This window comes from Athene noctua, chromosome 3 (genome assembly GCF_965140245.1).
Source record: "Athene noctua chromosome 3, bAthNoc1.hap1.1, whole genome shotgun sequence".
Classification (NCBI taxonomy): Eukaryota; Metazoa; Chordata; class Aves; order Strigiformes; family Strigidae; genus Athene; species Athene noctua.
Window position 1 is genome coordinate 31,621,024 of NC_134039.1, and position 24,802 is coordinate 31,645,825.

The 24,802-nt window shown below is 45.3% G+C and overlaps 1 protein-coding gene across 1 annotated transcript in view; it reads left to right on the forward strand.

Annotated features, from left to right (window-relative positions):
- Positions 1-24,802, forward strand: part of MEI1 (meiotic double-stranded break formation protein 1) — a 39,249-nt gene that overhangs the window by 9,287 nt on the left and 5,160 nt on the right. The window contains exons 9-26 of the mRNA XM_074901173.1: positions 285-401; positions 927-1,026; positions 3,520-3,654; positions 4,173-4,287; positions 5,819-5,937; positions 6,987-7,128; positions 8,538-8,649; positions 9,289-9,349; positions 10,537-10,634; positions 11,406-11,580; positions 11,691-11,838; positions 12,407-12,679; positions 15,789-15,954; positions 18,365-18,469; positions 20,147-20,257; positions 20,842-21,023; positions 23,380-23,461; positions 23,913-24,118. Of these exons, the coding sequence (XP_074757274.1) occupies positions 285-401; positions 927-1,026; positions 3,520-3,654; positions 4,173-4,287; positions 5,819-5,937; positions 6,987-7,128; positions 8,538-8,649; positions 9,289-9,349; positions 10,537-10,634; positions 11,406-11,580; positions 11,691-11,838; positions 12,407-12,679; positions 15,789-15,954; positions 18,365-18,469; positions 20,147-20,257; positions 20,842-21,023; positions 23,380-23,461; positions 23,913-24,118 (2,447 nt within the window). The remainder of the gene's footprint in view (positions 1-284; positions 402-926; positions 1,027-3,519; positions 3,655-4,172; positions 4,288-5,818; positions 5,938-6,986; positions 7,129-8,537; positions 8,650-9,288; positions 9,350-10,536; positions 10,635-11,405; positions 11,581-11,690; positions 11,839-12,406; positions 12,680-15,788; positions 15,955-18,364; positions 18,470-20,146; positions 20,258-20,841; positions 21,024-23,379; positions 23,462-23,912; positions 24,119-24,802) is intronic.

Consider the following 24,802-nt stretch of genomic DNA (forward strand, 5'->3'; position numbering starts at 1 on the left):
AGGCTAGAGCCACAATTCAGCTCCTGCCAGCTGAGTTTCTGCTGGGAAGATGCCTGCCTGCAGGACTCTGCTCTCCAGTCACCTTGTTTTGAAGACTAGCATACCCGCAAGCATCCATGCCATTCTCCATTCCTGCCATTTCATTATAACAACCGTTCTCCCCGTGGCTGTTGCTATGCTTCCGTGTTTCCTCCTCCTTCCTCTGCTCTGTTCTAGGGGCAGCTGTGCCATGCTGTGAGCAGGCTGCCTTTTATCAGGGTGACCTTATTTTTGTGTGTTTGCAGAATTCCTGTTTGAATGTCTCTCGTGCAACAGTGAAATTCTCATCTGGTCAGTGTACTGCTGCCTGCTCCTCCTAACCGAAGAGCGCCTTTTCTTCTCCAAGTGTCACATGGTCTACGGTGAGTCATCAACCTTTCTGACAGAGTGACTGCAGTAATACTGTGGGCATTTTTTGTGCCTCTGGCTGAATTTCAACACTTTACACACAGTCACAATTTCCAGTCAGGGTGGATAAAGGACTGCAAATGAATACCTACCAGACATGTTTGTGATATCCAACATAGCCTGAATTTATAGTGCCACTGTCCTAATGAGTTCCTGGTGAGCATGCATTCATTATAATAACCAGTTATTGTGACTGACACTACCTAAGTTAGTATTAGATGTTTCTGTGGACATGTAAAGAGCGGATTTAGGAAGAAAGGCTAAATTGTTTCTGTTCTTCTGAACTTACCTCTAGCAGCGGAGGTTGGGGCTTATTATCAGGGAGCTTGAATGAACACTCAGCAGTTTTGGGTAGTTGTTTCTGTCAATGACTCAGAAAAATAATTGTTCAAATCTTCCTTCCTAAAATTATTTTCGTTTCCATCCTGGAGTTTGTGGTGTTAAAAGCCCTCTCTGTGACTTCTCTTGAACATGTGCAGGCATTGAATCTCTGGTGAGGAGTCTCCATGGTGTCCTGCAGCTGAGCAACGTGGAGCTGCACAAACAAGGGCTCCTGCTCTTCACTGAAATACTGAAACGGTAAGTTTCAGTAAGAGTTTGGGGCCCCAAAATGGAGGCTGTGGTGCTTTTGCTTTTTAAAGTTTTTGTCTGAGACCAAATATCTACACACCTAGAGTCTATGTTTGAAAGATGTTGCTGAACAAATGCATCTCCCTTGTGAAGAAGGGTCTGATGGTTATTTCTGAACCTCCCAGCTAGTTGTCTTTGCACACGCATCCACCATTGTATTGGTCTCTTCCTGCTTCCTTGTCAATCTGGGAGGTGAAATCTCCTTTCAGCTGTAGATAGAGCAGGAGGGAAGCTTAGGAGTCCTGGGTCCAGGTGTATGTGAGCAGGCTAACTCCTGCTAGCTGTGCCTCTGTGACAAAACAGAGCATGCAAGTTCCATAGCTTCTAGTCTTGTATCATCATCTGAGCTAAATTCAAACAGCAAAACCAAAATCAAGGCTGAAATATTAATGTCTTCTGTCACTCTTTTTGTCTTGTTTTCGACTAAGGAATAACATACCCTGGCCTGTTTTTCTTCTGTGCTTCCTGTTCTTGCCTCTATGATCTTGTTCCCGTCCTGTCATGCGAGTGACAGTCTTGTTTTTGCCACTTAGTTCCCCCAAGAGAGCCCTTGAGCTGAATTTTGGAAATGTCATAGTCATTTTTGTAGCAAGTGGCAGGATAAAAAGGAGAATGAAAAGCAGCAGTGCTAGAACAGTGTGATGATGCCAGTGTGGGATCTGTCAAAAAGAGAAACCAGGATGCGGGAAACACTAATTACAGCGTTTGTGCTTGTAAAACAAAGAGTACGCTCTGTGCAATTACTCCCATTTTCTAGCACACGCATTCTGTTTCTCTGAGCTTTGCCTCAGAAATGATGTTTTATTTAAAGCTACCTCATAGTGCAGAAAGGGGTCTTATCCTGGAACCTCTCCTCTTGGTTTTTGCTTGCAGCTGGAGTCTCTTGTGTAAGTGAGACCCACAGTGTGGAGTTGTCCAAGCAGGACATACTGGTCCCCTTGGCAGTATGTCAGGAATGGTGGGTAGCAATCCCTGGAGAGCCTTGTCGCTCCTGGCACAGCCAGAGTGTCAGGCACAGTCTGGGGCCCAAAGACAAGAGGCTTCAGGAAACTGCAAGAGTGTTGTCCTTCACACTTTTCTCTCAGGCCCTGAAGACATCATAGTGCACCATATTGCAAGTGGGTTTGTACCTCTGGTATGAGTCAGCAATACTCCTCCATCCCTTCCTCCCTGCATGAGTCAGTGAAGACTTTTTTTTTTTCCTGATGTGTTTTACTTCAGAAGGTCAGCGATTGAAGGAAGGAAATACAGAGGATTAATAGAGTTACAGTATAGGTAGAAACAATTTGGAAGTTCAGCACATCACTCATGACTTGGGCCAGAGGCTGCTCCTGGTACCTGAGTTCCACAAGGTGTTTTCCTTGCCTTGTCCACCTCAGCTTTTTCTCACAGCCGAATGTGAGGTGACTGCCAAGCTGGGTTTCATCCCACTGAGTGACTGAAAAGAGTGGTTCTACCTCTGCTCAATTTTTGCCCTGTAGCTGGGCTACTAGTGTAATTTATACTGAAATTCATGCTCCTCTCCCGTGTGAGCATGTGCTCCTGGCTTGCTTTAGTCAGGCATATCTGTGAAAACTGAATAACAGGGAATACTTTTGGCTCCCAAGTCTGGCTCCTGTTGTGCTGTGCTGCTTTTCTTGCTTTACTTCGGCAAGGTCCTCTGGCAGTTGTTAATGCCTCTTGTCTGCATGTAGCTGCCTGTCTTCCCTCCGCCTTCCTGACAGTACCTGACTTGCCAGGAGCCAAATGAACACAGTCTGCCATTTACACAGCTCTGTCCAATGATGAGAATAATGGCTTGTCATCCCTCCATGCTCTCATGCTGAATGCTCAGAGGTGTTGGGCCACAAGGTGATCAGATGACTGAAATGCTTGCTATCAAGAAGAATTGTCAAAACAGTTGGATTGTGTTTATTTTCCTAATTACTTTTCAAGTTCATGAAAGTCCCTGTCCTTCTGGCAGCATCTGGCATTAGAAGTGCTATAGGACTGTGAGAGAAGCTATTCTCATGGCATTGTCCTTGTTCTAGGATGGTGGTTTTTGCTTGTTTACTCAGAAATATGAATTGCCAGATGAATCTGCAAATGCCAGAGCAGGTGGCCTCAGCATAAAGTCCTAGGCAGAGAGATCAATGTATTTTTGCAAAGCCTGTTTTTCTTGTGTTTCATGTCAGTGTTCACTGGTGCAGTCACACAGTTATCCAGGCTGTGGGCTTTTTTCATCATAGTAGGGCTCCAGACCTCCTGAAGTTCACTCTTTGTAGCAAACACTCCACCTACTCAAGTCTGAGACTATCTCCTTGAGAGCAGCTGGTTCTGAATACTGAAAAGCATGGCTGGAACCACACGGCTCAACTGTCCATTTGGTGAAATGAGGAGAGAGCCCTACAGTTACTTAACTCTGACAATATTCTCCTTGCTTACTCTGTTTCCTATTCGCAGGCAACCAGTGGAAATCAAATTATTCACAAACCGAGGTGTATGTGTAGAAGCCATTGATCTTTTGATGGAGACAGTGAACTGCCCAGTGTTGGAGGTGGTATTGGAGGCTGTGAGAGCTGTGGCAGCTTTTCTGAGGTAGGCAGGAAGATATTTGCAGGCTTTTCCTCAGTTGATACCATGTTGGTCTCTGTGGCTCCCCTGTGGCTATGTGGATGAGTGCTCTGCAGTGGGACTTCTGGCGGAGACAGGTGTGGGTGCAGCAGAGTTAGCTTCCCACCTACCTCAAAAGGCTGCCAGGGCAATGAAGCTGTGATAGGCAGCAAGTTGCTGCAGCAAGGACCTAGTGTCCCAGGCAGCCTTATACTGTGGTTACTGTGGCTTTGTCACTCCGTGCCCCATCTGGATAGATAAGAGCAGGCATGAGACAGTCATATGCCTTCTGACTGTAGTGAGAGCAGACAGTGAATGCAGTGAGGGTGTGTTTGGGCGCACATGCAGATGAAGGCACCGTTCAGATATTGTATGCTGTACTGGAGAGAAGTGGCAATGGCATATTGCTGTCAGAATAGCAGTTATTTCTGCTGGTGTTGCCTTCCCAGGTGGAATGTCCCCAGCAGGGAGTGTCCATGCTGTCTTTCTCTCCACTTGTTTAGGAAGGACCATCTGAGCTCCCCTCCAGTCCCATATGAAGAGCTGCAGAAGCTGGTGGAGGCAGTGCTGAAGCGATGTGCTGACGTTTCTCCACCACAGAGTAGTAAGAGGCACGCAGTAAGTCAAAAGTTGTTGCTTGTTGATAGGACCAACCAGGATAGGAACGACCCTTCTAGCACACTATGTGGATGTTGTATATATGCTCATTCTCTTGCCCTATGGTTGTTGGGTTCTCTGGTGTTTCTTTTGATCCTCATGCCTTGAGATGCTACCAAACTTTGTCTCTGAAGTAGCAGAAGATGAATGCTGGTGAATGTTGTCTTTCTAAATTCGTGAAGATTTGTGGGGCACCACTTGAGCACACTGCTCTCTTTATGTGTCCAGTCTTCCAAAGTAATTTGAACTTCCCCTTCTTCAGGCCCCCACCTTGTAAGCTGCATTGGTCAGTCTGTTTTTTTGGCAATGAACATGTCTTGCTTGCCTTCAGACCATCATATATGCGCTGTGATCCCTTAGCAAGAGAGCTGTTTGTTAGCCACTCTTTGAACTTGCAAATTCTTTCCTGTTCCTGGAATATGTAGTTAGTGTAATGTGCTGCTGGGACCTTTGCACTTCCGAGGAGAGCATTACAGATGACTAGTGAAAAGACAAGGGCTGAGCCTTCGTGCTCTAGGCTTAGAGACATGTAGGTTTAAATCACACGTCTGTAGTGGCAAGAGCATCATGCTGGAGTACCAGAGTCCCAGATGCCTGATGAACTATCTTTAGGCCCAAGTTCTGTGGTACCAGATGTTTGTCTTCTCTGCCTGGAGAAGGCAGAACTGCTCTTTGTCCAACAGGCAGTTGATCAGTCTGTTTACACACATACAGAGCCTGGTGTTCCATTCAGAATAAGGAGCTTTACCAGAAGGAAATTAGGCAGATAGTGAGGGCATCCAGGCTGTCTTTAAAGGGAGGAAAGGCGAAATGATTGTACCTGTACTAAGGTATCTCAGCATCAAATGGAGAAGGAGGAGTTCTGAACTGCCAGGCACCAATGTGTCACCATGCCCTCCTCTGGTAGTATATGAAGACCACCACAATGGGTTAAGGCTTAAAAGTAGATTTAGAGTTCCAGGTGGTTCCCATTTTGGGCAAATGATTAGCTCTGATGCTGCAGTTGGCTCCTGGCTGAACTCAGTAGAATGCTGTGTGGGAACAAGAGCTAGCACATGGATAGTTGCTTACAAATCTGAGCCAGAGTAGAGAACTAAGATTTCGGTGCTGAGCAGGGAGAGGAACTGTTCAGTATTGTCTGGAAAGTAATGGGAAGAAACAAAATTTTTTAAAAATATCAAATTTTCCCAGAAGGGTTTGAAGCTTCATTACCTGAACTGTTTAAAACTCAAATTAGACCAAATCATGGCAATGCAGACTGTAAAGACAGGGCAGTGCAGAACTAGTAGCTCTGTAACTCTGCCTTCCCTAGAAGAGCACAGAACCTGTCTAACTCTGCTCCTCCTGTGGAAAGCACAATAGTAAAAAAACAGCTGTGTGAAATAAATGAGTGAAGGGAAATCTGTTGTTCCTCCTGCTGCTGGTATCAGATAAGAAAGTTATTTTTTCTGACAGTGAACAGGAGATTTTGAAGACTTCTGTCCTTTAACAGGATGATGTCCTATTCTCAGTGTCTCAGAGTCACCAAGCAAACAGAAATCTTAACAGAGTTCCTCAGAGACAGGCCCAGTTCTTGCTTAACACCCTGGAAAGTTTCAGAAATGCTTGCAGGTGAGAAAAAGTCAGGGCATGTGTGGGTGGGTGGCGTGTGTGTCCATGTCCATCCATCCTTCTGTCCTTGTAACTGAGTTCCTCTACCCAGCCCCACCACTGAAATATCACAGGTCGGTTCAGTGCATGGCACTTGTCAGTGAAACAACAGAAGGAGCGATATGTACTGATAATGAAAATTTTGTGACACCTCTATGTGTCTCCCAAGAAATTTGACTGGCATCTACCAGTTTATTTCATGTCTTTGGCCTTTGAAGAACTACTTGAAAATTAGCCAAAACTACTGACAGTGTAAGAACTATTGGAAGGTATGGGTGAAACCATATTCCTGTGCCCTGGGGTATGTGGTCTCACTGCCAGAGGGGATTAACCATTTAACAAATGTGTATCTGCTCCAGATGCTGCCTTGGATTTGCTCATGTCTGTAAACCCATTAATGAAAGTGGGTTTATAAGCACCAGCTTTTCCTGTTTTGCTGGACGAGAGCTATCTGTCATCCTTAGCTGCACAGCAGACAGTTGTAGATAAGTTTGTGCGTCAATCCAGATCTGTTGTTAGAAAATTCTGGCCAACTTAGTTATTTTGCTTTGCATCACTTGCTTTTGGCTTGGCTGAGATAATTCAGTCAGAAGCAGATGTTCCTGTCTGCACTGACCCAGTGTCTTGGGGTGGTGTTAGAGGGCTTGGGTTCTGTCATGGTTTTTAAATCAGCTGAATGGTTTCCTGCTGATTTTCACAAGTTTTTCTGTACTGTGCTCCAGGCTCTCTGGCCTAGCTGAGAACTTTAGTCTTGCCACAGTAGGGATTCCCACAGCAGATACTTTCTTCACAGAAGCTGGGTCTTCCTTTCCCAACTTGTACTGTCGTGCAATGTTGCTGACTTTGAATAGCTTCGCTCAAGAGGTAACTCTGTGATTGCCAGATTCCTGTATTTGGTATTTGTGGGGTCCTTAATCATGAAAGTTGTGATGGAAATGTCATATTTCCTGACTTCCTTTACAGAGTGAGGAGGATTCCTCTCTTCTCTGGTATCTGCTGTGTGTTTGTAGGTTAGCAGTGGAATTCCAGAGTGACCCCATGGCCCAGGAAAATCCTTTCACTGCTCCCAACTCTGAGAGCAAGGACACGCTGAACAACTTCTCTAAGTTCCTGTTGAGGATTTGTGACAGTCTCTGCATCCCCATGGTCATGGTAAGGTTTCTTTTGAACTTCGTCTATTCCTTGGGTACCTCTGGAAAGGTGCTTTCAAGCACTGAGTGGGTTGCATATGTGTTGTTTTGGGAAGAGAGCATGTAGAATAAACCAAGAAGAGCTGTGGCATTTGCCACCTCTCCAGAGCCAAATGTGGCATTATACAGTTCATCCGAAATGGGAGTGTATGGTCTCAGAGGGTGGAGAAATTCATAAAGCTTCCATGTAGGTGGCAGTGTCTTTCTTCAGACTGTGCAGTCCCTATAACCTATGTCATGCTGTCTAATCCATGGCAGCTCTGGATGTTGCAGAAAATGAAGAGTACCTGAACTGTTGTTTCCCCTTCTGCCACTGTTTCAAAACTTGTCTGTGTCCTGAAAAGTAGCTGTATTTTGTGTCTGCAATTTCATTTTCACGCTTCTTTCGAGAAGGTGTTGAGGCAGCTGGCCAGTCTACACAGCAAGGGCAGTACTAAGCATTGTGCCTCAGCAAGGCCAGGGACATGGTTTTAAAAGCAGCTGTGGAGAGTCACGTGTGCTGTAGTGTTCCATATTGGACCTGTCACTAAGACACTTTGAGCAGAATTGTCAAAACGATGGGACTCTGGTTGTGGTTTCAGATGTTGAGTAAATTTTGCTTGTACTTTGTACAGGTTCAGCTGTATGGATTCTTTCAGTTGGGAGCTTGGAGATGTTTTGGTTTGTATTTTTTTTTTTAACCAATCTCTTGGTAGGCAGCTGCAGTGGCATTGCTGTTCTCCCTGAAGGGAGGGTGTAGTGTGTGTCCAGTTTGGCAAAGCTGGAGTCAGTGTACTGTTTCTTGCCCATTGAACTTGAGTAAAAATTAATGGACTGTGACTAAATTGTCCAGTGACCTTCCAGAAGAGTGAGTTGAGTTGTTCTGTTCTAAACAGTTTAGGGCTGGACTCTGTAGAGAGTTTAAATGCCTGTGTTTGCCACTACTCAATAAAACACTGAAGCACAGGTGTTAAGTGTGACTCATGTTAGCTGCATGTAAGCCTGTATCATGTGTTGTATGCCGGACTGGAGAATTAGCCATCTGACCTGTAAGAGCAGTTACTTCCAGGGCAACATGGGCAGTAATGTTAGTCGCTGTGCATTAAGGCTGGACTGATTGGCAGCTGGAATCAGGAAGAAGTTTCTTGTCTGGTGTAATGTCTTGCAGAGTTAGCAGCACAGCTCATAATGTTGGCAGAGGGGAGTGTTAGTTGTTTTCAAAGTGCTCTGTAAGCCTGTGTACTTGCTGCCAGACATTTTGGTAGAAAAACTGTTACTTCATTTGTTTGGATTTAGAAATCTAACTTTCTGGGCAGGCAGAAGGCTGGAAGAAAGCTTCTGCTTTCAGTGTTTATTGGGTGTCATGCACCTGATCTTTTCTTCTTTCCACAGAACTACCTGGAAAGGTCTGTCAGCCCATCAGTGATGGAAGTTTTCATCTCAACGCTTAATACCCTCTTTACAGTGGTGCCAAACATGCGGAATAAGTTCTCCAAAAAGCTGGGTATGGGGGTAGTGTGGGATCATGTTCTCTGTGCTTTTAACTTAACTGATGGAACTTGCTGCTACTGCATATTATTGAGGCAATGAGCTTAATGAGACATTATGTGGAGGATTATATTACATGTTTATATGAGTAAGAATAGAGTGCGCAGTCATGTTCAGCAGAATGAAAAAGTTATTTGGTCTAGCAATGATGATGGGACAGATTTTATTTTAGATAAGTAAGTTGTGTCAGCTTTACCCTTTCCTCTGGAATATTCAGAATTGGCTATTCCTGTAGACAGGGATTATGCTGGAATTGTTGGTGGGATTTTACTATGTAGAAATCCTGTGTTCCTTACTCTTGCACATCAGAGAGGTGATGTAGAGAATTCCTCTATTCTAAACATGTGAAGCTGGCAAATCTTCCCTTCTCCTCCTGAGAAAACAAATGAATCTTGGATACTCTCCCCCAAACCAAACTCAGAGTAGTTTACTTTGGGTGAGAAAACCTAACAAATGTGTTCTTACTGAGATGGCCTGCCCTGTTCACCGGGTTTGCATGGAGATGTGTGGGGATGGTTATGAAATCTGCCTACTCTTTTCCCTTATTGCACAAGTTCTGTGCTGCTTCAACATTTTTGTCTTGCTTTCTGTCTAGCATCCTCCTCCTTCATCCAACTGACACTGGAGCTGAAGGCCAGATTTTGCTCTGTACAAAGGTATTGTGATGTGTGTATTGCAAGCAAGTCAAAAATTGCCAGATGGGAAAGCAGATCGAGCCTTATCTAATGCACCTGATTAGGCAAGATGGGAGGCTGAAAGACTCAAGAGTGGTTGTATCGCAAAATATAAATGGTTACTGACAATGGGAAAGCTGGATGTGGAAGAAAGGAGAAGCAGTCGAGTAGGGGGTGGATGGATTTACACAGCGTGTGAGAATTCTGTGCTCTGTCGTGAGCTGCACAGATAGAGATAAAGCAGCCTGACTTTGGAGTAGTCAAATCAGTGGGTGTTCTGAAAAGAAGTAACAGTAGCATCAGTTCCATCTCAGCTCTGGCTTCCTTGTGGTGTGATAATGTATAAGAAATAGGAGGAAGGAGAAAGACTTCAACAGCAGACATTGCCAAGGGTCTTCTGTAGCAGAGGTTATGATTTCTAGGTTGAGGAGCACTTGGGGAGACTCTCTGTGGGTCTGCAGAGATGTTTTACCTCCTCTTCCCTGTGACTGCCTTTCATTAAAATAGTAAACAAAATACACAGCACCCCTAGTCCAGGTTACTGCTGTGGAACTTAGAGTGGGGATGTTTGTGCATGTGAGTGGTGTGTGTGGGGGGTGATCTAGGCCTCTGAATACAGTAGTGTGGGGCACCAAGGATGGTATGTTATAGTGCAGAGATGTTTGGTTATGTCCTATTCTGCAAGGAAGTAATTGGAGAGAGAAGTACCTGGAAATAGAGCTGTTCTCACCCTTTTAGTTAACATTTTGGCATTCTTCATTGTCCATCCCTGGAAATGCCATTGCTACAAAATGGAATCAGGTATCAGGAACCACCCTCAAACACCTCCCATTCTCTGCAGTGTTAGAGGACCTGCCCTTACAGGACTCCCTTTGTATACCAGGTATGATGATTGTGAGAATACCGCACTGTATTCATATTGTCCCAAGGTATGTGAACACGTTCACTGATGTCACTGCACACACCTGCCACATCTGTGAGCTGACTCCTTTGGGAACTCCCAGTTTTCCTGGAAGCCCAGGTTGGCTCCTGGAGTCTTCTTGTGACAGGGCAGGTGCTTGTATGTAATCATTCAGTAAACTGAGGTTCTGGTAGACAGCATGGATATTAGAAGTATGAAGAGGATGTTTCTAGCCTTCCTCACTGTATCTTTCTGCTCTTCTCCACAGTAATCCTGCCTTGAATCAGGCCTGTTCCAGCTTCCTCTGCAGCTTGTGCCTGAGCCTTTACTCTGCCACAGAGAAGGAGAGAACTTCTTCTCAGGAGGGCAAGTTGGGGGAAAGAGACAAGTTGCTTTGTTTAGTTTGAGGCCCTGCCACCCTCTATTTAGGCAATACATGAAAAAATAATGATTAAAAAGAAAAAGACAAAGCAGAAGGGAAGGGAACTCTATTTAGAGATTTCTTTTCCTCAGCTTTTTTTTTAAGTTGGTCCAGCAAGGAGATGACACTCATTTTGAAGAGTTAGGAATACTACCTGAAAGAATGTGTTTCATCTGCCTATGGTTTTGTTTACATGGTGGCATTTATTAGCACAACTGTACCTGGCTTGATTGAAACAATTTTACTTGCCACATAGTCACCCATATCTGCAGATTGAGGTAATTCTTCCCTCTGGCATACTCTCTAAATCTTTTCTGTCTCTACTGTAACTTTCCATAACAGGAAAGTCACAAATAAATGAGATGAAAGTTTCCACATCACAAAAGCCACTTTTCCCACTGGCGGTGGTTGGTCACCATACAGGCAGCATCAACAAAGAGCTAGGAACCTCAAAAGAGAAGTGTCTTTTCATCCTCAAAGCCAGCTCCATTAAATCAGGTCTCACACCTTTATTCATGCCAAATCATAGAGGTGTGCTTGCTGTATGCAGACTGGGGGGTGGTATGTTGGCCTTGATATTTCTTACCTTGGGAGCTTCCCTAATCTAATGTGCTTGAGTTAGGGCAGGCAGATGCTTTCATCCCCCCTGTTCCACTCTGCTTTGTCATAGACATTCCTCATCACTGCCTGCCTGCTCATATTAGTTTTATTTCTAGAGCAAGAGATGTCTGAGCTCTTGCAGAAGGGTCTGCCTCAATTAAACTACACCATTGCTGAAAGCCTTCTCCTCCTGGCTGAAACCCCCGAGCCTTTCTCTTTGGATCAGTCTCTTTGCAGCCACCAACACTGCTTCATACTACTCTTATACTTTGCCTACACCCATGGGGACAGGTGAGCCAGGAGTATACAAGGTAATTGGTTTTGTGGCCATTACATACCGTGTATTGGTGGGTAAGGGATGTCTAATGTTATTGTTTCCACTCCAATTTCCTTGAATGTAGGTTTGTTCCAGAAGCAGAATTATTTTTAGCTATAAGAAATTTCCTCCTATCAGCACAGGACCATGGAGACTGTCCCCCTGCATACGTACTCAGAGCTGCACTTTACCTCCTTGCTGTCTGTCAGGACAAAGGCAAAACCCTGGACTTGGTAAAAGAAGATTTCTTTCCTACCTCTTGGACCCTTTTTGTTGAAACTGAGGTTTCTCCCCACTCCCATCAACCCTCTTGCAGAAAGTATTTTGACATAGGTGGTGAGTGGTGAATGAGTGAAGAGTGTGCAGTGCATCTGCACTCTGGGAAGTTAACTGTGAAAAGCCACCAGGGGATGTAGATTTGACTGAATAAACTTGTGTATGTGTGGGAAGTGTAAATGCATTGGATAGGCTGTGAATTCACGTATGGAATATAATAAATTTCATAGCTTCAGTCTCCTGAACACATCTACAGCCTCTGCAGCAGGCTTTCTAGTGTTCCCATATGGCTCTTTGCTGCTGCACAGCTTTGAGTACTGTATAAAGCCTACAAGTTTCTTTGCCTTTGTGATGCAAATGGGCTTCACAAAATGATGTTTAACTGATATATTTGATTGTCTACTTAAAAGACAGTGTGACTGTTTCTCACAGTAAACTCTCATCACTTAGCTTTTTGATATTCAGTATCTAGTGATTATTTTGTTCTCTCTCCCCCTCCCCCTTTCCCTCCCACACACTTACCAGAGATCGTTGTGTACCATAAAGAGGATCCTGGATAGTCTTCCAGATCTGAGCTTGGTCTACATCCATTGTCCTCTCCTGCTGAAATTTTTCCTGCACTACCCTGAACTTATGGGAAGATTTGGACACCAAGTCCTCCAACTCTGGTTTTCCTGGGGAGACTGCAAGAATACTGAGATTGAAGAAGCTGGTTTTGGTGTGTCTGATCAGCCGAACAGTGCTAACCCATTACTTCTCATTCTGAAGAGCAATTCCAGCATTTTACTTATTTTACTGGTACGTGACTTTCACGAAGACAGGCTGCTACCCTGGCCCTGATTTAGGGGGCTTTTTGGTTCTTAAAGCTCTCAGTGCTGTTATAAGGCCAAGGATTCTGCTAGAAGAGCCCAAGTATACACAGACTTCCACCTCCCAGGGAAGCCTGATACGGAAAATGGGACTGCTTATGTATGTTAGCTCTTTCTCTGTCATCGATCCACTGTGATAGAAACGGATCTTTTGAGACTTGGCTAGGAAGGGATCTGAAGGGCGCTGCTGATGTGTGCCATGAAAAACCCCATTCCTTTTTCTGTCCAGATACACAGCTGGGTACTCCAGATTCTTCCGTGGCAGCCTTTCAAGAAGCTGTTTTGCTAATTTGGAAGCAGTGATTTACTACTGATAGATGAGACTGGTATAAGGAACAAAGAACTTTGAAAAAGCAGCATGCAGACACAGGTCGTGAGGGCACAACTTTCTGTTTGCTTGGGGTTTTAATTTTGTTTGTTTTTAACTGAAGAGTCTTTTCAGAGATTTTTGCAGTGCTCTTGAGTTTTCAGGACTGCAAATAGCACATTTTATTGCTCTTAAAAGAGAAAATAAAAATCTCGGGACGAAGAAAATTAATCAGTGCAGGGGAGAAAGGGGCCCTGGAAGTAGCAGCACTAGTGTATTTGCCTTTAGCTGGTGTAATGAACTCTGTTAACATACGTAATCATGACAGAATCCAGGTTCTGATGGCTGCTCAGAGGTGTTCTCTCAATTCTACCTCTCCCACCTGCCCTGTCACCCCTCCCCATCAGCAGCCACTTGTCCCATGACTGATCAGCCAGTCAGATAGTAAACACTTGCTAACATTTCCACACAAGAACATGAGACTTGTGTGTAAGTGCAAAAGCTAAGAGCTGCGATGTTTCTTGTCGAGCCTGTTAGAGGAATTAAAACTATGTATCATTGAGAATAAAACCCCACATCAGCAGACAATGAAAAAGCAAAGTTTGATTCTGAGTGGTCACCCATCAGGCATTACAGACTGGCATGTATTTGAGATCAAAGAGGCTGTGAAGTAAATTTTAATATCCCGGGTTACTGAAATGACTGACAGGAGGGCTTTTGCATAGGGCAGTTCTTTCACAGTTAGGGTGATACTGCAGGGTAGGTAGCAACATCCAGGTGTATGATACCATTGCAGAGCATTAGTGAAAGTGATCAATGAGTTGACATATCACTACAAATTAAGGAGGAGAAGTTTCCCATGAGACTTAACCTGTGGTGTTACCTGTGGCAGTAGTTCTGGAACCTATCAGTCCATAAACTAAAACACATGTATATGTCACAGGTCTATCAGTAAGCAAAAGAGAACAGTGGCTCCTCCTCTGAATGGAACAGAATTCCTGCTCTCTTTTCTGTCTTGCTATGTGATCTTGCAGAAATAAATTAATTTAGCTCTGTCCCAGTCCTTACAGTGGGTTGTAATAAATCATAGGCTTTGACAATTCACCTTTCAGTTGGGAAAGAGCATAATCAATCTGAATTTAGATGGGCTAATAAAACAGTGCAATATCCTGGGATAAATATACTGTCAGATGTAAACAAAACTTATGAGGTGAATAACCTCAGCCTAAGAATGCACTAGTAAAATGGAAAGGCCTCTGCATGGTACAGTGAAACAAATATTAATGTTCTTCCAAGGATGATTTATTTGTTTATCTGCTTTTAATAATTGTCTGGATTAGATAGAACAGATGGTTAGTGGCTTCATCTGAGACCTTGAGCTCCTGAGTAGGAAGGAAGATGTTAACACAGTGATGCATTGAACAGGACCAGGAAGGCTGTGGCCCTTGGTTAGCGCCATTTTGTGCTGTGTGTGTTCATCTGGGGGTGAATGTGGTCGTGATCATACACTGTCTCACTTGTCTTCTCTACGCTCCAGATCTGAGCTGCTCTCTCAGAGAACAGAGATAGGCTGACTGACGTTAGATTACATTTCTGAATGTCATATGGCACACATACATGTCGGCGGAGCTGATTGTGCAGGCAGCTCCCTGCCCCTTATTCCTGAAGGTTTTGGATACAGGCAGGAATCAGTCTCAGAACTACAGAGGTTTTTCTGGCACAGGCAACCTGTTCTTACCTTAACTGCTTTCCTTGGGTATGGGGTCCCACAGCCATTTCCTCTCCATCATCCCCATCTGGCTGCATGACTACTGTGTGATAGGGCAAGGCAGCTGGAAAAGGCAGTAGGCTGTCCTGGCAGGCTGTAGGCTTGGTTGCTGAGACCAGTTTTCTGTTTACCTCTTTCAGCTGTACAATTTGCAATGCAGTAGCCAGGACTACTGGGGGAGGAGAGAAGAGGTAGTGCTGACATAATAAATGTTGAGATGATCATATTATGTCAGCACTACCAGGCATTTTCTGCCTGATCTTTATGGAACTGCATCTGTACATGCTGTGCAGATGAATTTAATGTTAAACACCTTAACGACAAAAGTATACCCAAATTAAGGCTACTGGCTGTGGGATTCAGATCAGAGACTCCAGACAGAGCTCTCTAGTCAGGAAGCAGGTTTGTGGGCTGAATGCTGTGTACACGACTCTTCTATTTTCCATGACTGATTGCTTGTCTGGTTTATGTACGTTTCATGCAGTTTAGCTGTTATGTTGCTACTGCAGATACCAGGCTGTCAGCTTTTTGAAAATGAGTAACTATGGACTGACTCATAAGCTTGATTTTAGGTAAGCATCTTTAATATGCAACCTGATTTTCCAAAGCAGCAAGGAGAGCAGAAGTGCCAGAGACTCTGTGCTCTTGGAAACAGGGCCCTGTCTCTAGGATCTCACTTGTCTAAAACCTTGATCTTAAACGTATGTTACCCCTACCCTTGTGTGCTGGATGGGAGTTACATAGCCAAATGCATTCTTTAAACTGGATATTATTCAGAGGTGGCTATCAAAAAAGAGTCCATCTGCTTTTTTCCAGTTCTCTGTTTAATCAGGACGTACTTAATCTGAATGGTGCTTTATTAGGCTGTTTCCCAAGGCACCAGATTAGCATAATGGTATTAAATAGCAGTGACTTCTGCCTAATCAGGGCAGAAAGGTAATACGTATGCTTCTTCCCTTGTAGGACCTCGTCTGCTCAAGCTCTGTGGAGGTGGCTTGGAAGGTGTTAATGACTCTAAGGACCTTCCTGGAAACAAATGAGGATGTCCTTGTCTGTGACCTCCTCCGGAGTCAGTTCCTACAGATTCTGCAGCAGTTGCTGGTAGAGAGCAGCTCAGCCTCCTTACAAGGTAACCAAGTAGTAAGTGACAGGACAAGAGGGAATGGCCTCAAGTTGCACCAGGGAAAGTTTAGACTAGATGTCAGGAAGCATTTCTTTCCAGAACGGGTTGTTGGGCGTTGGAATGGGCTGCCCAGCGGGGTGGTGGAGTCCCATCCCTGGAGGTGTTTAAGAGTAGGGTCAACTAAGCACTGAGGGATCTGGTGTAGTTGGGAACTGTCAGTGCTAGGTTAACAGTTAAACTAGATGATCTTCAAGGTCCTTTCCAACCTAGTTGATTGATTCTGTGAAGGTGACTTTCCTCTGTGACTTGGTCTTGCTGTAAGACCAACTATCAGGGTAGATGGCTGAAGGGATGAAGTCTGGGATAAAGTGGTTTTAAACTCCCGATGTAGCTTCAGTACTTGTCTGCATGAGAAAATTTACAGACAGAACTGTGCTGATTTAGTTTCCTTCTTCAGAGATTCTTGTTTTGAAGTGAGAGTCTTTTTCTGATTTAGGTTATTCTGGCTTCAAACTGTGATTGTTAAACCAAGGCAAGGTTTTCTTATACTGTTGTTAAGTGTTCAAGTGGGGAGCTGAGCTGGTAAATCTCCCAGCTTAAACAGGGGCTCAACCAGTGATTGAAAGACATCCTCTTTTTTTGCCTCTTCTCTGTGCAAAACAGCTTGACGTGCCTGAGTATGCTCGGTTCCCAGGGCACAGGGACTGGGAGCAGAGATTGTTTGAATCATTCATGATATTGATCTCCAAACAGACTCTGTGGTATCACCAGATCTCATAGTTCTGTTAGATCTGTCAAAGATTTAGCAGGGTTGTGACTGGGGGAAATCCCTCTGTTTTCCTTACTAACCCTGTCTGTGGAGTTGGGACTGTTGTCCCATTGTGAATGGTGCTGTGCAAAGCAGTCTGTGAGCTTGAACTGAAAAAGGGAGCAGTGCTAGGGTGTCCTTGACTTCCCTGGGATAGGGGCCCAGCACAGTTTTTACTTGTTCCTGAGGGGGTCACTGACACTTGTAACAGCCCTGCTCTGTTTGGGGTGTGTTGCTGTGCAGCAGCTGAGATGGAAACAACAAGGGGGGAAGTGTTTTTGCCTTACCTCCAACAACATCAGTAGGCTGGAGAAGAAGGAGGGTTGAAAGCGGAAACATGGTGGAGCATGAGGCTACAAGGTTATGGATAAAGAAGGCAATGTTGGCATCTGCCAGATCTGATCTTGTTTGGAATTGTGCACATTTGGGACTTGTGGACCTCAGTCACTGATCTAGGGGTGCCAGGGGCTGCACGGAGGCAGATTGTCTGTTTCCTGTTGTGGGAGTCAGACCTATTCCTCCATATTGCTGGTGATGGAGATAGAGCACTGGATTAGAAGGGCTTTTGCAAGATTCAGGCACTTCTGCTACCACTAATATCCCCAGTTCCTCTTCATACTGCATCTTGAGCTCGTTAGCTGATTTCCTGGCAGCCATGTCCAGAAATTCAAACACCAGATGAACTCTGGAGACACAGCTTCCTTGTCTGCAAGCACACAGGCAGCTCTCTGTGAGGTCTGGGGCAGATAAGTCCAGGGGATCTGCATCCCTCTTCAAACAGTACCCTGCTCTTAGGCAACAAGAAGGCCCAACAGTGGGACTCCATCAAGAAGATGCTAACAATAAAGACACCTGTAGATGTTTTCTACTCAAAACTGAAAATTCGTGAGCTTTTTTGAAGACATTTTCTGGAGGAGATAGGTGCTTGCTGTAGGTATGGCTATATACAATACTACCTGTTTACAGCGCTGAAGAAGAGTGAATATACTAGGGAGGGGTTTACCCTGGGGAGTTGGTGGTCTGAGCAGCTCCATTGTCCCCATATACAGACCTGCCGTGCAGGGCTCTCACCTCTACTGTGTTTGCTCTGCCTTGTGGCGTAGGATGGACAGCATTTTCTAGCCTCACAAGGTGGAGGAGAACAAATGCTGTGCAGCTGAGCGCTCTGAGGTGCTGGGCTGCTGTCAAAGCACAGGCTGCCAGCGATGGTCAAGTAGAGGAGACAAGGGCAGTCTAGGAAGGGCTAATCACTTCTAGCTTATTAGAGCTATCAATCTGAGTGTGTTGTGACCATGCCCCTTACATGGTTCACTAAGGGTCTAGATGACTCTACCCTCCTTCCCGCCCCCCCCCCCCTTTTCTAGTTTTTCCTAGAATGGTGTTGGCAGAATCCAGTGTGCAACTCAGGCCAACCCACAATGGCAGAAAGGTGGCCTGATCCAGAGGGGACTGTGTATCTGTGTGGGTGTGTCAGTGTGTGTGTAAAGCGGAAATACTTCCTCCCTTAACCCACCCTTATTCTTGAGACAGCAAATTAATTCTTGACATGCTTTAAGGTACAACAGTTTAGAATTCACTGATAATCTAAGCTGTCTGTGCCCTTCTTAGCTAACAGAAACCTGCCTGTTTTGCTGAGCCTCCTTTTCCTGGTGCAGTTGCGGAGCAAGGGTGTGCGGGAGCTGGACAGCACAGACTTCAAGCTGCTTCACCAGGGTGAGTCTGTGAGTCCATCTTCTCTGAGGGGTTTTTGATCTGTGTTTTTTAATTGTTCCATAAGATGGTCAGGGGCTGGCTCTTTGTCCTTTGAGAGAAGGTGTACTTTGCATTACAGTTACGGTTGCTTTGAGATACTTTCATAGCCACAGTATTGTAAAGAACCCTGCTTACCAGTTCAGTCAACAAAACCAAGGCTCTTTTCCTTTTGCTTTTACAATGCATTTGTTGTCTGAAACCTCACAAGGTGGCCAAAGTATTCCCCTGGCCATGACATGATTTCAGGGTCTGTGACTGTTGTTGACTTGGCACATGACAGTATTGCTGCTATACTTCCTGAGCCATCCTCTGTCCACACTTGCTAACACACTTCTGTGCAGTTCAGGCCACAGGGGTGTCCTTTGAACCAGCTGTCAAGCAGCAGCAGCCTAGTGAACCTGGGCTTTCCCTGGAGTGTGAATCCAGAGTATATGGGTCCCAACTGCTGCAGGACTTGCCCACTCCACCCCAGAGACATAAGGCTATGTTTGTTTACTCATCATACCACACCTGCTCTCTTGTCTGATGATCCTTAGTTGGTGACTTCTCCCTTCTAACTTGGCTATTGGAGGTTCATGCAGGCTGTGAAAAAAGAATAGATACTAGGAGGACGTTCAGCTGATGCATGCTCTCATCTCTTCCCTGCTCTGAAAAATTGATCTCTCCAGCAGACTTTGAAGGACTATCCCCTTCAATTTGTAATGTTCTATGTCTCAGGGCTGCCTGTGTTGCCCTTGTAAAGAAGCAGTGTTTCTCAGACATTCATTAGCCAAGGGAACTGGGGGTGTGGAAGAAGCATGTCCTCTTTATACCAGGCTTTTTAGCTGCTGTGGTTTCAGAGCACAGCTCAGCTGCTCCCAGGAGTCACAAGATCCTTTTGCTCTTGCTTTCTGCTCTGTATTTTTCAGCACAACTCTTTCCCTGACCCAGCCACCCCTTCATTCCCTGCTTGGCTCCCCAGGCTATATTCTTTAGGGGCGGGTGTGCAGGGCACTCTCCTCTGATGAGGCCTATGTGAAATTAGCTCATAGATGGAAGGAGTGTGGGGAAGTGTCTTTTTTGAGAATTGCTTATTCTGATGAAGCTCTTCAAAAGATCTCCTATGACAGTTTTGCTGAGCCCTGCAGTCCTGGATTTCCCTCCCAAACTCTTGCTAAACATTGTTCTTAAGTGTTTGGTGCTTACAACAAACATGGCACATTTATTCCTAGTCTGAGCAGAGTTGGTGAGAGTGGAGGAGCACAGCTCTCCATCCCATTCCCCAGTCTGGTACCATGTGAGACAGGCATGTGGCTGTTTATGGTTGACCTAATATTGGGGTCAAACTCACTCTGTGAAAACAGGTAACTTACAGTCTTTTGCTTTTGGATTCATTATGGCCCAATGTGATATATGCCCTTCAGTACACCCTTTTCTATTCCCCTCTGCCTGTTATCATAGTCCACTGCACTGTCCGGCCTAAGGTAAACACTCTAGGGCAGGTGCCTGTTGCTTTGTCTGTATCATGCTCTGTTTATTTTCACTTCAGGTTGTGTCTCTCTTTTTGGAATTCTCTCCCCACTGAGTGACTTCTTCCTTGTGCTGAGGTGCTCTGTTATGTGTTATGTGTCTGTGTTATGTACATTCTTTTGTTTCCAGTCAGTAATCTCTGTGGGAGATGCAGGCCAATGGACACTGACCTCCTGCAGCCATCCTTGAATTTTCTGTACTGGAGCCTTCATCAGACAACACCTTGTAGTCAACAGAGAGGTGAGGCAAGATTGTATTGATTAGCAATCAAGTTAATCTCAGTGAGGTTGTAGCTTGGCCATCAGAGACTGTATGCTAACTGTCTCAGCAGGTAAGATGGATTTTTCCCCTTTCAGATGCATCATTACAGTTAACAAAGACCATTTTGTATTTGGGATGAGGTTTTTTAGGTTGAAGGTTTTGTTTGGTTTGGTTTTGCTGCCTTCTGTTGATTCAGGAATTGGCTGCTGAGAGAGCCACTGTATTTTTCTTGCTCATAAAACACAGCAGTGGGGCTTTGGTGCCTTGTTTGAAATGTCTTGGCATTGACATGTTTCAAAAAATTGAACAGTAATAGAGAACAGCTCTAACCAGCCTTCTAGCTGAGTTAGCTGAAGGCTGGTTATTTTATTAGCTGGCCAAGTGGTCGCTTGTGCTGTGGGAGATGAATACCAGTGTAGATGGACAGCTTTAGTCTGATGAGCCATGGCAGCTGGGGCTGCCTCACTGCAGCAGGGGTGTGCTCTGCACCTCTCTATTGCTTGTCAAGCTGGTTTAATCTGCGCCATCCCATCAGCCTCTCTGATTATGTTTCTCCCACACAGCAGTGGCTGTGCTGCTCTCCAACGTGTCCTTGCTACAGATCCTGCAGAAGGTTTTGGAACACACCTGGTTTCGGTCTCTTCACTCTGAACCTGTTTACCTGTCATCTGAGGATGCCTTGCTGTGCTCTGGATGGCTGTTGGTTGCATCCCTCTTACTGTATCAGCATCGCTACAATACTGAGGTTAGAACCACCCTAGTGTTCAGATCTAGGGAATGGCTAAACTTCAAAAAACCCTCTTCATTAGCAGAGGAAAGTGATTTGCTTTGGCCTGGAATCTGCTTGCCTTCGTTGCTCTTTTGTTATTGTCTGTAGGTTATTCCCTGCTGCACTTCTCCAGCAGGACTGGAAGCTAGAATGTTGCGGAAGGCTGAGACCTAAATCACTGGAGAGTTAGGGGCAGAAATCCTGGGGGAAAAAGTGCATACCCAGCCCTACTGATCCAAGTCACTTTCCTCTTCAGGACAGAGCAAACTACATTTTAAGGCCTTTCTCAAGGGAAGACTGGGAGTGGGAGACACAGCTCACATATTATAAACTGCTTTTTTTTGCTATTAAAATGATCAATAGTGGAACAGTCACAATCCAAACCTATTATTGGCAAGTAAGTGTTCAGTATTAGCAAGCTCTTTTGAATGTGGGCAGCTGTCATTGTATTTGATGCTTTGCAGTCTGACAAGAGAGCTAAGCTGGAGTTGTCAGCTGATATTGGAATTACAACTTTGAGGGAAGCGCTTTCTAATGCCAACACAAGGGGATAATGTTTCCTTTAGAAGTATTTACCAAGGCGCCTCTCCCTCTCTTGATATGGTTAAACAGCATGTCATGAGTTGGAGCTCTGCTCTTGCAGTTCTGCCCAGCAGAGTATGTTGTGTGCACCTATTCACAGATGATGAAATCACATGAAGGACACGCATGCCTCTGCACGGAGGGGCAAGAGTTTGTTTTCTAATGCTGAGGGAAGGTTTTTCCAAAAGGCCAACCCAGACCAAGTCTGCACCTGTTACTTCACGGATGTGCTGCCTCTGCTTAGGTCTTACAGCATGGCACTTGTATGGACTGTCAGCTGTGTGAACACATAGCAAGACCTGCCTGTCCCTGTTTTATTAACTGCTAAGCACAATTTATCTTCTCAGGTTCCAAATCAGGGTTGCGTCTGGAATCCCAAAATCCCCAAAAGGGATTCAATTCTAGTGGCTAGTGTTGAGCTGCATCTTCTGGGTGTGACTCTCAGCTCATATTAATCCTTGAAGTGCAATCATATAGTGGCTTATAAACTTGTTGTCTGGCTTCTTCAATACCTTACTGGCTTGATGTGCTATGATTGTGCAGTCCAGAATCCTCCTTGTATGAGAGATGGGGAAAGCAACTACAGATACAGGTGGCAAATGGAAGCGGTTCAGGGCTGCTTCAGTGTTCCTAATCTTCTGCTGACGTGGAAGGAGAGGAAGACTCACTTCTCATGCTGCTTGCTGCTGCTCAGTATAGCTGAAGCTGCACAAAGCATCCTGGAGGTCCATGTAAGAGAGCCTTTGTCCTTTGTGGCTGTGAATCTGAGCTGATGCCAGGTTGTCTCCCCAAGCCTGCAGTTTTTTAGAGGGGAACAATGTCTCTGAGAAATGGCCACATTCATCTCAGGCTGATGTTAATAGTGAGGACTTGTCTGGCCATAGCAAGCTTGTGTCTTAACTGTGTTACTGCTACTGGCTTTAGCAGAAGCCAGTGGATAAACATGGGTCGTGGATGGTAGGCTGTTAAAGGCTTTGGCTTGTCAGTTCTTACACAAGTAACCACTGCCACTCTGTTGCTGGAGGTACCTCTAGCTCTCCTGTTGAATGTTTCTCTCTTCAGAAGACAGTTTGAAGGAATCAGCCCTGTGGTCCTTATGCCTGCCCTCCCATGCCAGCTCTGCCTCACTGAAGAGCTTGAACCCTTCTGGGGCTCTGTGAGGCTTCATGCCATCACTGATGGATGGCTGCTCTGTGAGGGAAACAGTGTATTCCAGACTGCCCTCTCAAGCCTATCTTTCCTGTTTCCTTTAGTTCCCAAGTCCTTAACCTCCTCTGCCTCCTTCACCCATAATGTACTTCCTAGCCCTGGGCTCTCTCCAGGCTTCCCAGCTCGAGCAAGCAAGGAGAGATTCTCGTCACTGCTGGCTTTTGGCTGCCTGGCTCCTCAGTCTTGCTGCCTGGCTGTGTGGCTAAGGTAGAGCCATGTTTGGTGGTGGCTGTTCCTGCTGCTCCATCTGCTTGGCAGCCATGTGCCAGAGGGCCTGCAGGGAGTAGTGAAACTCAGACAGGTAAACAAGTTGCACTGTAGTTTGGAAGCTGTGCAGGACTGGCAACTGGTGGTGAGTGAAACTTGAAGATCCAGTGATGTGACTCTCCCTTCTGGGTCAGACTGGTAGACCCCTGTTGCTGTTCCCTTGTTTTGCAGTGGTCATTGTGGGGTAGTGTCTAAGGACTGAACGTATGTAAGGGAGCTTTTTACCTAGTCCAAACAAGCACTGTTTTTTCTTTTCTATTTCATTCTCCTCTAGGTTCACCAGACACTCTCTCTAGATGTAAGAGAAGTCCTGAATGCAGTCATCTTCAGAAAGAAGAAGCCAATCCTGCTGTTAGGTATTTCGCATCTGTGACTGGAAGCAGCTGCTAGTACCATATTACAGGCAGCAAGGGAGAACTGGTGACTATGGAATGGGATGGTGGAGGTGCTGGTGGGAATCTGGAAGCTTTGGTCCATTTGGCTATGGGAGTATGTAACTGGTGGTGAGAAAGGGCAAAAGGGAACTCTCTGGAGTTCTGCTGTGTTTGGTCAAATCTGTCTTGGAGGTTGGTGGTAACATCTGGAACTAAGCATGAACTGAGATAGTGTCTAACAGGGAGGAGACAAATAAGGGGACTCTTGGTGTCATTCCTGTGTGCAGCTGTCAGCAGCTGCTGGGCAGTGCCAGTGGGCCCTTAAGCCCAAATTTTCTCTCCTCACCCTCTCCCGCGCTGTTGCACAGGCACCAACACACAGGACAGGGGGAGGAAAACACTGACACACACTAATAAGAAGCTTCCTGTCTAGTGAGCATCATGCAGTTCCTGAGAGCTGTCCTGCAACAGAACTTTTCCTCCTCTCTGCTGGTGATTGTTGGTGAAAACACAGCCGAAGATGCTACGCAACCACAGCTGCCTTCACTGCAGGATGCTGCCTTGCACCCCCTTGCCATGCATCAGGTCTTCTCGCTTGTTGTCAGTCTGCAGAACCTTTTGGTGCATGTCCAGTTACAGGTATAGAAAATACAACTTTTGGAACAACACTAGTGTTGGGCTTCAAGCAGGTGCACTAACCTGAGGAGAAACTACCCTGTTGCAAAACCCAAGGAGCTGCCTTTTTTTTTTTTTTTTTTTTTGGCTGCATTTTCCACCCCTTACAGACATGTGATGATGAGGAGGGAGAATGCTCATGCTGCAGCATGGTGCAGTGAGAAAGAAGGTAAATCAGCTATGCAGGACTCCCTGCTGCTGAACTGGATAGCTGAAATTCTGTGTACTGATGACGATCTGTTTTTCCATCTCCTGCTCTTCAGGGACACCATACCCATAGGGACAGAGGTGGGAAGAGTGTAACAAATCCCAGCCCCTTTCCCATGTCCCTGGTAAGGTGCTTTTGGGGAGTAGTACATCACTGTACATTTAACTTGCTCAAGTGATGTTGGGTTCCAGGAGTAGTACATTGGTTTACATTTAATGCTCTCAAGCGATGTTGGGCTCCCATCTTCATTATTTGGAGGCTGTTTCTTAATTTTTTTTTAGTCTTAGAATAAGTAGTCATGCCTTTGTCTGACTCTTTGATGTGACAGATAATTTGCAGCATGTTGCATCCCATGAAGGAGATGAAGTGTGGTTTTTTCCTGTGCTGCATGCTCTTCAGATCCTGCCACTTTATGAATTTTCATCTTGCAATATCTGTTG